Source organism: Aulonocara stuartgranti, assembly GCF_965226115.1.
Source record: "Aulonocara stuartgranti genome assembly, chromosome: 3".
In the NCBI taxonomy this organism is placed as follows: domain Eukaryota; kingdom Metazoa; phylum Chordata; class Actinopteri; order Cichliformes; family Cichlidae; genus Aulonocara; species Aulonocara stuartgranti.
The window spans coordinates 3,632,349-3,645,120 of NC_138941.1; the positions used below are offsets into that span (position 1 = coordinate 3,632,349).

The 12,772-nt window shown below is 39.9% G+C and overlaps 1 protein-coding gene across 2 annotated transcripts in view; it reads left to right on the forward strand.

The window, feature by feature from the left end:
- The window catches only part of LOC309702227 (protein NLRC3-like), a 50,669-nt gene that overhangs the window by 32,710 nt on the left and 5,187 nt on the right, over window positions 1–12,772 (forward strand). Inside the window, exons 6-7 of one of the 2 annotated variants that reach the window (XM_082526757.1) lie at window positions 228–401; window positions 9,520–9,693. In XM_082526757.1, the coding sequence (XP_082382883.1) occupies window positions 228–401; window positions 9,520–9,693 (348 nt within the window). Of the gene's footprint in view, window positions 1–227; window positions 510–9,519; window positions 9,694–12,772 lie in introns of those variants that run through there. The other variant, XM_082526756.1, reaches the window with a different exon arrangement.

Here is a 12,772-nt window from a genome sequence, read left to right on the forward strand (position 1 = left end):
TGTCCTAGTAATAGCTAGTGGAGGTTAATATGCACCCACTGATCACTTTGTTTACTGATCACTTGTCCAATCCAAATAAAGATATAATTAAAAAAAAACATTTTATTCAAGTTCATCCATATGATGTTGTATCTTAGTATGTTAAGGTTTCATCAAAAATAAAAAGATGGCATGTAATATAATAACAAACTTTACATAAGTATTATAGATTATCTTTTGTTTTTCAGACTGGGTGGCTGTAACCTGTCAGAGAGAAGCTGTGAAGCTCTGTGCTCAGTCCTCAGCTCCCAGTCCTCCAGTCTGAGAGAGCTGGACCTGAGTAACTCTGACCTGCAGGATTCAGGAGTGAAGCTTCTGTCTGCTGGACTAAAGAGTTCACAGTGTGCAGTGGAAACTCTCAGGTCAGGATTCAAACGTTAACACATATGATCATTTAAAATGTGAATTATATTATTGATTGACTTATCTATAGAGCTTTTAGCTAAACTTATATTTATATTTGAGTGGATTATTAGACTGAATTACTGTGTAAAATTTGTCACAGTCATACGATTTTGTTTATTTTTTATTTTTAATTCATGTACTGGCCATTTTACATAAATTTGGCTAATCTTCTACAATATATACATTTGATTTCGTTAGGAACAAAATGTTCAAATTACATATTTTGCTGGATATTGGGTATTAATGAAATTATTATGTCTTTAATGACACCACATTTCCATTTGTTGGAGGTTACTGGTGGTATTGCTTCAGTGTTTGAGTTTTCCTTGCAAAGAAACATCTGGAATTTAACAATACATGTTTTAAAGCTGTTTTCTCCAAAGGGATTTGTATTAGTGATGGTAAATTTGATTCTTTTTACCGAATCGAGTTTAAATGAGTCACTCACCAAAATGAATCGGGTTTTTTTAAATCATTTGAGTCTCTGAGTCAGTTGCCCAGAGAGTGCCAAAAATGTACTTTTTCTCTCAAACTTAATTTGTTTTTATTTTCATGTAAATCCTACTGCTACGATGAGTGACTGAAAAATAAAAACAACTATTTTATAGAGCAAAAAAGAATAAGATTTCTAAATTGGACATTTATTTTTGTTTATGTTATTAGTATTTCCTCTTTATCATCTTTGCACAAAAACAAAGTGTAGACTGAATGTTATATTGCATCAGTCAGACTATCAGGCTTCATCTCAGATGAAGGAGTGACTCTTCCGTGGTAACAAACTGTGAGTTTCAGCAGCTGAGAGGCAGGAGGGAAGGGTGAGTGAGTGGTCTTGATGCATTCTCAGTCTAGACTAGACTAGAAAGAGGGGCGCTGCTCTTGTGGCGACCAGCAGGTTGTCTCTCTCTGTCAGTGTCAGTGTTTTAACTTATTTTATTTCATTCTTTTATTCCTTTATATATATATTTTTTTGCCTGAGGAAATTCTATAGCATCGGCTTGTGTTTTGTGGAACTTCTTTTAACGAAGATGGGTTTTTTATTTCGCATGATTTTATTGGCAATCCTGACGGTTGTTTGGAGTCATTCCTTTACCATCAATAATCCTGGCTAATGTGCAGTCTCTGAGGAGTAAATTGGATGAACTGCATTTGAATGTCGCACACTTGCGTGGCTACAGGGATACATGTCTAATGGCATTCACAGAGACTTGGCTCAAGGACTCTGACCCTGATTGTTCTCTGGAACTAAATGGCTTCGGGTTTCCCATACGTTTGGATCGAGACCCCGGAGCTACCCAGAAATCTCAAGGAGGAGTGTGTTTGTATATAAATCAGAAATGGTGTAAAAATGTGACCGTTCGTAGACAAGTGTGTCTGCCTGACATTGAGCTCCTCTCTGTGTCTTTGAGGCCGTTTTATCTGCCGAGGGAATTCCCACAGATCAACGTCACCATTGTTTACATCCACCCTAAAGCGAATCCTAAGAATGCGACTGACACCATCTCCATTTTTTTCCTAATAACAAACCATGGTCTTCAAAAGGTCTTATGAGGCTGATTCATGAAAGGAAAAAAGCTTTTATTGAAGGGAATATCTTGAAAGTTAGAGAAATTAGGAAGGAGATCAGATCAGAAATTAAAAAAGCCAAAGTAAAATACAAGGATAAGGTAGAGGCGGAGATGGGTAGCAATAACTTAAGGGTGGCCTGGGCAGGCATGAAACACATGACTGGTCACTGTTACAGTGACTGTAATAAGATAAGTCTTCCTGGTTTTAGTTCAGACTCTCAGTTAGCAAGTAGAGAAGCTTATAGACCCTCTACAATTTGCATACAGGCCTCGTAGACGTGTTGATGATGCAGTGGTCACTCTGTTGAACTTCCTTTATCGCCATCTTGATGGCGCCAAAGCTCATGCTCAGCTCTTATTTATTGATTTTTCTTCAGCTTTTAATACTATCCAGCCACATCTTTTAGTGGACAAGCTTCTTAACCAATTTAAACTTGATTTTAATCTCGTTGGTTGGGTTTTAGACTTTTTAACTGACAGATCTCAGTGTGTGAGAGTGAACGGCTGTTTTTCCAAACAGCTGAACTCTTCCACTGGCTCACCGCAAGGTTGTTGTCTCTCTCCTCTACTGTATATTTTGTACACTAATGACTGTCGCAGTACACAGGCCAACAGGCATTTCATTAAATATGCAGATGACACAGTCATTGTAAGCCTCCTTCATGGTGAAGAGGATTCCCATGGGCCTGTTGTGGATGAGTTTGTTTCGTGGTGTGATCAGTCCTTCTTAATGATCAGCACCTTGAAAACCAAGGACATGGTTATTGACTTCAGGGAGACATCCCCTCATCCTGCGCTAACAGTGGTAAATGTGCAGCCATTGAACTGGTGGACAGTTATAAGTATTTGGGGGTTGTTCTTGATAAAGCTCTGTGCTTTGAGTCACATCTTGCTGCTACAGTGAAAAAGGTTCAACAAAGACTTTTTAAGGAGGTTGAGAGGTTTTAATGTTTCATCTGCAATGATGACTCGTTTTTTATAAAAGTTTTATTGAATCTGTTTTAACTTTCTGTATCATTGCTTGGTACGGTAATATGTCTCTGAATAATAAGACCAGACTTAACAACCTGGTTAAAGTGGCTGGTAAGATTTCAGGGAGGTCTCAGGTCCAGCTTGTGGACTTTTATAACAGGCATGTGCTGAGGAAGGCGACCTCTGTCATGTTGTGTTCAGATCATCCTCTCTTTAATGATTTTCAACTGCTTCCATCAGGTCGTCGTTATAAAGTGCCTGCAGTGAAGACAAAGAGACATAGATTGTCTTTTGTACCTACTGCTATTATCATAGTTAATAACACTGAACCATATGTGTTGTTGCCATTGCACATTGTACTTTTTTGATGAAAAATCTAGGTTGTTTTCTCAGGCTTATATTATATTATATTATTTTGGAGTGTGTATGTGATGTGTTGGTTGCCTGTTTGTTTGTTTGTACGGACATACTGCAAATCAATTTCCCATTAGGGACAATAAAGTTACCAATAACCAATAATCATCCAGGTAAGTAAATCTCCAAAAGTTGATTCTGTTCATCTGGACGTAGCGTTTTGTGGGAGAAATGTTTCATCATCATCCAGGTGACTTCTTCAATCTCGGCTGACTGCAGGTTTCAATCTTATAAACAGTACATTTGCATAATGACTGAAACCAGCCCACTGAAGGAACAATGGGCTGGGAGGTCAGTTCCTTAATCATAATTATGCAAATTCTCATGACCACTGATCAAAGCCCACTGATCAAAGCCCACTGATCAATATCCATGAGAACCATTCACAGAGAGTTGGGGAATGGCTGCAATCACAGCATTTTAATCATTATTTTAAAGGCTGTAGATTGGAGCCATTGCTCTAACAGTGTACAAATGTAACAGGGCTTGGTGCTGATGCTAACAGTGCTAGCTGCTTCAGCCTTTATTTACACATTATAAGCACATTTCGCTTATTTTAAACAGTATATAAAACAGCTAGTACTGCTGGGACGTTATATTTTCACAAGCTAACATGAGCCAATCAGTGAGATGTCTAGCCATGACAGTTGTATGTTGCTGTGAGAAGAGTCGGGCTACATACAGTGATGATAGTGTTAGCCATGTTAGCATTTAGCTTCTATGTTTTTATAGTTTACACTTCTTGTTTATTGCTAGCTGCTCTGTTTAGTTGCTTTAGGGTTTCTTAGTTTACTTTTCCTGCATTATTTTGGTAGTTATCGTGCTTGGTGTCATAAGTTCAGTTTGACTTCCTCCCCTGACATTGTCTACATTAGTTTCAGCTGTGGAAGGATTTATTGAGTGTTTTCTATTTCTTCCATTTGAACAATAGTGGTGCACTCTATGCTTGTAGCTGCTGTGTGCTACGTTCTTCTGTCAAACAAGATGGCGCCTGTGTTTGGCTTTGCCGCCGCTGCAGCTTGCTGGAGGCAACAATGTAGTTTTTCACTGTCGTCAATCATTTTTTGTAATGTCATTTTTGCTCTTTTGAGTTCTGACTTAATTTCTGCTGCTTTAAATTATGATTGGGAGATACTGTTAACCCTTTAAGGCCGGTCAGAGTGGGAACGCTCAGTTTTGCGTAACTATTTTTAAATGCCTGTAGATCGGCAACCACACAAGCTAGTGCAATAATTTTTATTTTTGCATGTGAAACCGGAGTTGTACTTACATCTTATGTATCCAGCTTATCCTAGGTCACCGTTTCCTTCCACACATAGCTTTGCAAAAGTTGCATGAAAAGCACTTGCAGCAACAAAAAAGTAATATTCCAGAAACACGCTTTGCCAATCCGATCAGATGTTCATAGCACTTCCTACGTTGGAATAGATGTCAGCCCAAACTATCGTATGTCCGCCATTACCTGCCCGAAACCTGAAGTGACGTCGTTTTTGCGAAAATTCTAGTTGTTTGTTTGTTTTTTTTACCTTGAAGCCTACACTGGTGTTTTTAAAAGTCATGTTTGAGTTTACCCTTTCAGTATAGTTTCTGGGAGGCTTAGAACTCAAATTACACAGTTGGAAATAGTTTATTTTGATGCACTGAAGTTTTTCTTGCAAATTCACATGGTAGTATTTATTTTAGTTTTTCATGCAGTATATACAATTTGGTGTATCTCAAAAATACAACTATGGATACACTCAAATTACATTTCCTGTGGTTGGAAACTATTTTGTGCAACTTTTTTAGTTCTTCCGTTTTGAGGGATAAACCTCTTAAATTTCTCTAACTACAAATATATGTAAAAATACAAAACAAAACAATTTTCAATTTGTTCTAGTTTATTGCACTTTTTGCTGTATATGTATATATGTATATGTAGTTACTATGGACTGAATGCATACATATTATTAAAATTTGGGCTATAACGGTTGTATTGATGTATAGCAACTTGAACTGCTCCCCAAAATGGCACTACAGCAGTGGTTCCCAAACTTTTTATGCTGGGCCCCCCTTTGTTTTACACGAAAAACGTTCGCCTCCCCCCCGGCGCGTGAACAGCACGCACACGCACTAACACATCCTCCAACCACACACGCCCATATTTTGCTCCATTGCGGTTTATTTCACACCTCAAACATTTAGTAAACAATTAAGCAAATACAAGTAATCTGCAATAAATTACAGGTAGTAAGAAAATAAACTACTAAATCTTTTACGCTACGTCCGCACCTACACTGGTATTTTTGAAAACGCAGCTGTTTCATCCAAACAGTGTTTCAAATCACCAAAAACTGAGATTTTTTTAAAACTCCTTTTTTGCGGACGAGGAATACAGAGTTCATCTGGCAACGTCAAAGGTTGCGCCTTTTTTCACGTCACGTTATTGTTTATGTGAGATGAATTGCAGAATGGCAGACAGAGACAAAATACTGTTACTCTGAGTATCTGCAGGTTTCACACGCAGTTACTGTCCCTCCATTTACAAAGGCGTCACGGGTAGTTGTTTTTTCTTCTTCTGTAATACTAATCAACATTGCTGTCAATACATTTTCAAAAAATGCCTCTCTGTGCAAAATGGGTTCAAAAACATAAACAGCTGTGGGATCCTGTTTGTCTGTGATTTGAATCGAGGGAACAAATCGTGGCAGGATCAGCCTGATGTTATTTGTATCCCGCTGTAACTTTACTCTATAAAGAGCTCACATCTCCAAAATGTCAGGAGTAGTTAGTCACTACAACAAGTGTTTGTGAACTAAAAATTAAGAATGTGGGATCCTGTTTGTCCATGATTGGAAGAGCCCAGCGCTGCTCCCGACGCAGGGACCTACCTCAGCACCTGTGCAGGTGAAGCCAAAGGGCAGATTTGTTTCACCATATTTTCTAGTCTTTGGCTTAGAATGAAGTTGGTTTGGAAACATATTCAGCGATGCTTCATCTCCTGCTTTGCGTTTCTGTGGGCGCCGTGCTAGCAGTGTTCAAGCGTTTTGTTCCCCTCCCTTTTCATACCGCGCCCCCCCTGCCATGGCTCTGCGCCCCCCCTAGGGGGCGGGCACCACAGTTTGGGAAGGTCTGCACTACAGCATGTAAAAATCTAAAGATAAGCTCTGGCAGACTTGGTTCTATGGTAGGTCTTAAAGGGTTTAACATCAAAGATTCAGTGGAGAGCTACTGTAACAGCTGAACAGAAAAACTCTTCCTCCCCTGGTGTGCTACTCTTCACAACCCGCAGGACTTTCACCCTCAAGAGATGGAAAAGGGGAACGAGGGCCGACGTCCAGGTGAAACTGAGAAGCTACCAGAGGCTAGCTTCTTGGCTGTGGGGAGAATCCTGGTGCCTGCGTCCACTTCCTCTCCTGACATTTAGTTAATATGTTACGCCGGTGACTGGGACCTGGGCTCTGTGGCTCAGAAGCAGTTTTTCTCACGGTGTGTCCGTCAAACGTTCACTGTTTTTATTGATAACAGCTATGTCTGCTCATCGATCATTGCTTCCCCCAGCTCTGGAGTCGCTGCCCTGCCCAGCAGGTCCACAGGTCTGCATTGTCTTTATTTCAAGTGCCGCTGCAGTCAGCTGTTGATTTTGCAGATCGACCGTCATCAACTCGGTTGGCCCCGCTTAACGTTCGCTCCATAACAAACAAATCATTTATTCTAAGCGATCTCTTTATTAAAGAGTCTCTAGATTTCATGTGTCTGACTGAGACGTGGCAGCAAAATAAGAATTATGTCCAATGTTCCCTCTAATGTTTCATGTGTCTGAGCGAACACACAAACTCCCTGAGCGGTCCCTTGGATCACTGGATCACGTTGTCATTAACGTGGCTTCACTCTACATCAACCAAAACACCGGTGTCGGCACATGAGGACGCTGTCATAGCCCGTCAGCGACGTTGATTAGCTGCGTATATACGAATGTGAATCATTGGCTGGACTATGGGATAAGGCGGCATCGTTCTAAATACTGGAGCAGCCAGTCACTGACTAACACTGCAAAGCAGAATTGTTAACGTATTTATTTTAATTTCAATTCAGGTTAGTATTTAGTATTTAGTATTTATTTATTTATTGTCATTGTCAAGAACAATGAAATTGCGTTTGGGGCTTCCATACAACCCAAAAAAAAAGAAGAAAATAATAAATACCCCTTAAAACCCAAGTGTACATATTTAACCCAGTGTGACTCCAATGCAATAAGACAATCCTTAGCAACAACATGAGAACATGACAAGTAATGTTCGTAGAAAATCAGACAAAGACCTGAGAAACATGACAAAGTACAACAATGCAACCCATTCAATATTATTGTACTGTGAGATATGATATCAGATATGATAGTTATCTATTTAAGAAGGAGGGAGGGGGGGGGGGGGGGGGCAGGAGGGGGAAGAGAATAAAGATATGATGCACCAATGCAGACCAGTTCATTGCTATTAAGAAGTTGGATATGGTTATTGTCCGTGAGAGGGGGGCAGAGAGTTCAGGAGCCTCACAGCCTGTTAGATATCTTTTTGTGCGCAATGCAGATACTCTGTGTGCAGAGAGCGTGTCAGCGGATTGCGCCCGTGCGCAGCTTAGAGGGAACATTGATTATGTCCACTTGAATGAAATCTGCCCGGCTGGCTGCTCCGTCATCTGAACTCCGCGTCTTTTAGGACGTGGTGGAGGACTCGCTGTTGTTTACCAGGACAGATTCACATGCAGTCTGATGACCTCGGACTCCTTTTCTGCATTTGAGTCACAGATGATGGTCAGTTCTCTAAAAACCAGTTATTGTATTTTATTCTACCTGATGGGGTCTTTCTAACTGAATTTAATGACCTTCTGACATCCATCATTTCATTGGAGAAGGTTGGGAGATTTGAGCCGTCATATTGATGAAGCATCCTGTAACACTGCTGCTGAGCTCATCACTGTCACTGAGTCTTTTAACTTTAGGCAGCATGTTTCTGGCCCCACACATACAAAGGGTCACACACTGGATCTTGTTTTCTCCCTGGGTTTAAATATACATGATGTATGTGTGGAGGATGTCCATGTGAGTGACCATAGCTGCATATTTTTATTTTACTTGGATCCTTCATCTCCTAAACTGATGATCCAAAGGCGGATTATAAACCAAGATGCTGCTGGAAGGTTCTCTGCCATGTTTGACCCTCGCATGGCTCGTAGTGACCTCGACTCACGTATTTTATCCTTTAATGATCAATGCAAGTTGTTGGAAAGCCCACTGATAACATGTTTACATGGCTAAAATGTTATGGCTCATTCATTGATAGTATTTTCGCCATAGAAATTGTTATGTCCTATATTGTTGAACCCACCATGTCTATGCTGATGCTCTTTGAACGCACCACATACGTACTCGAGGCCATGCAGTGGCTGCTAGTCTGTGTTCTCAGTATTTTTATGTGTCAGTTCCAGTTTTAGAGCTCTAAAGTGCAGCTATCGTGTTAGGAATATGTTAGGAATAGACAGGAACAGACAGGAACACTGAGCACACTGAGGTCAAATCTTTATTTAGGGCGACCGTGGCTCAGGGGGTTGGGAATCGCATCTGTAACCGGAAGGTCACCGGTTCGATCCCTGGGCTCTCTGTCCTGGTCGTTGTGTCCTTGGGCTTTACCCTACTTGGCTACAACCGTAGCTGCCTCCACCAGTGTATGAATGTGAGAGTGACTGAATAGTGGCATTGTAAAGCGCTTTGGGTGCCTTGAAAAGCGCTATATAAATCCAATCCATTATTATTATTATTATTTTACCACTCGCTGCATTCTTGATGTTCATGTTCTTCTCTTTCCCCTCACCCTGCAACCAGTCATGGTAGATGCTCCTCCTGGAGCCTGTTTTCACTGGGAGGATCTTTGTGTCAAAGGGAGTTCTTCTTCCCACCATCACCAAGTGCTGCTCACAGTGGAGGCGGTTACCTTACACTGTTAAACAGCTTCAGATGACTCTTGTTGTCTGTTGGGTATTGTCACTTATAAATAAAGTTACATTGAATGGATGTATGGATGGATAGATGTTATTGTGACGAAGAGAAAACGATTGTTGACAGATTGATTGTTGTTTTGTGTGTCTGCAGTCTGTCAGGCTGTCTGATCACAGAGGAAGGCTGTACTTCTCTGGCCTCAGCTCTGACCTCCAACCCCTCCCATCTGAGAGAGCTGGACCTGAGCTACAATCATCCAGGTGACTCAGGAATTAAGCTGCTGTCGGCTGGACTGAAGGATCCAGGCTGGAGACTGGACACTCTCAGGTATGGAGAGAATGTCTGATAGAGGAGGAAGAGCTGGAAACATTTCCTGTGTCCTTCACTCACTTCCTGTTTGTTTCCTGCAGATGAGACATGAACAATCACACATGCAGGAATATTTTCAGGGACAGACACACTAGTCTAGCTGGATAGTTCATGGATATTTATGTAGGGGTCTCCAAGGAGTCTGGTTGCAGGAACATTTAGGTCACAGGTGTACCTGAGATAGATACCAGTGTACCTAATAAAGTGTCAGCCATGTGTATGTTTCCCATGCTGTATGTCCACAGTGACAGAAGGATGAAACAAGGCTGTGAATCATTTCAGTCTGTGTTTGTGACAAAGAGGCAGACAGGAGCAGCTAACATTTGGAAATGGAAGCTTAAATAATGACAAACTCTACATTCACAGCTGAATTAACAATAAATTTGTTCTCAAGTGCACATTTAGCAGCTAATGCTATTACTGTTTTCCCTTGCTTTCTACAACTTGAGCAGCTATTGCTAAGTAGGCCACTTTGCTCTGCTAAGGATTTATGTGACCATGATGGAAACTCTGATAAGCTAATGCTGCTAAGCTAATACTGTTTATGGGCCCTGTTAGAATCAATATTTCATTCTCATTCTGTTGTTTGAGAACAATATTAACGTTTCACATCATTATAACACAAGAGAAAAGGGTATTAGCGTTAGCTACTAATGCTTATTCACCTCAAATTAGCTTTAGCTGCTAATGGTAGCCTACTTAGCAATAACTGCTCACTAATATAATGCTAATTCACATCAAATTAGCATTAGCTGCTCAAGTTGTTATAAGGAAAGAGAAAACGGTATTAGCATTAGCTGCTAATAATTGTTCACCCCTAATTAGAGTTAGCCCCTAATGGCAGCCTACTTAGCATTAACTCCTGACGTCGTTGTAATGCAGGGGAAAAGAGTTACCATTATCGGATAATGCTAATTCACATCAAATTAACATTAGTTAACAACGGTAGACTTCGTATCATTAGCTGCTGTCATTCTTACAAAGCAAACAGTATGAGCATTAGCTGTTAATGCTTTCTCATCTAACATTAGAATTGGCCACTAATGGCGTATTGTTAAAAAGTAAAAAAACACATTGTTAGCATAAGCGGATGATGCTAATTCACCTAAATTAGCATTAGCTAATGATGGCTACATACCTAGCATTAGCTACTGATATTGATATAAATCAAGAAAATATGGTATTAGCATTAGCTTTTAATGCTTTTTCATCTAAAATTAGAATTAGCCACTAATGGCGTGCTATTTAGCATTACCTCTTCACATCGCAGGGGAAAAGTTAAAATTAAATTTAAAAAAATGTTCAGATTAGCTACTCATATTGTTAAAAAGTAAGAAAAAACATTGTTAGCATAAGCGGATAATGCTAATTCACCTCAAATTAGTATTAGCTAATAACGGCAACCTACTTAGCATTAGCTGGTCATATTGTTATAATGCAAGAAAATATGGTATTAGCATTAGCTGCCAATTCCTAAATACCTAAAATTAGCATTACCTGTAATGGAAGTCTACTTAGCATTAACTCCTCACTAATGTAATGCTAATTCACATCAAATTAGCATTAGTTAATAACGGCAGCCTATTTAGCATTAGCAGATAATGTTGAATTTGGCCCACTGGAAAAGTTAAGAACTCAAGATTTAGGAGTGTTTCTCGATAGCTCTTTCTCATTTGAGAAACAAATAAATGTTGTTATTAAAACCAGCTGTAAGCTTTATATTGTTGATTGTCATTTCCCATATGGAAAAGATATATAAATCTTATAAAGTTTGTATCTGTCTTGTGTGAAACTTGTATGAAAAGCATACAAGAGTGAAAACAGATATAAGATCCCTTGAAAAATTATATAATGAAACTTGTATGTTTTCGATACTTACTAAAACAATATATGAAAGTAATGAGAAAGTGGCCACTTTCGTGAGTATGACTTTCATCATATAAGTTTTTAGTCTTTTCCATATGGGATATGCTTAAAAATATTTACTCATACATGCTTAGTTTTATAATCGATTGGATGATGATAGAGGTTTGATCCTTAGTAGTCTGTAAAGACTCTGTATGCCTTCCAGAGTGCTCTGGCATGCACACACCACTTGGGGCCATGAGAGAGGTCGTACCCTCTCTTACTGATTTATGGTGTAGGACAGGGGTCTCAAACTCAATTTAGCTGGGGGCCGCTGCAGGCAGAGTCTGGGTGAGGCTGGGCCGCATTAGGTTTTCCACAAGAAAGGCATGGTTAAAAAATTCCAATCTTCTCAAATCTCTTTATTTTTATTTTTTAACACAAAATATGAAAAATGAATAAACAAATTAAGAATTAATAAGAAAATAAATCAATCTGTAATACATAAATAAAATAATAATAAGATATTTTTAGTCAGTGAACTTGTGTGTTTCTTTCAGTCTTCTATATCTGCTGTATTTAGATTGAAATGTCTGTATTAACAGTTCTATAACCTTCTTCTGAACATGAATGGAACACTGTAGAAAATGAACTGTTCTTCTGAACATGGCTTCTCTTGCCTACTCCTTGCTGCTAGAGACCTGGCAGCGTTTCCTCTCACATAGCCGAGCCAGATTTGGCCTGAGGGAGGAAGCAGTTGCGGCCCTCAGTATGTCTTGAAGCTGATCATCCGTAAGTCTGGACCTGTACTTGGACTTATTGAAGTTCAAAGTGGAGAAGAGCTTTTGGCACAAGTATGTGCTACCAAAAAGGCACATGGTCCGCTTGAACATTCGGGAAAGCCGAGGGAAACTAGGGCTCAAGTCTCTCAAAAATTGTCCAAGCTTGTCTGCTTTTCCACTCACCTCCCTGAACTTTGCTTTGAGTTCAGAGTTGCACTGCAGCTCAATGAGCTCCATTTGAAGCACAGAAGGGGCATCTTGCACATCAAAGGAGACGGGGTCCGCAAAAATGTGAAAGGTGGCTCTGTGTGTCTTGAAGTCAGCAAATCTGTGATCAAATTCCTCCTGTAGCCTCAAAATGACATCAACATACTCGTCAGCACTGAATGGTGTGCCTGCATCCACGAGTG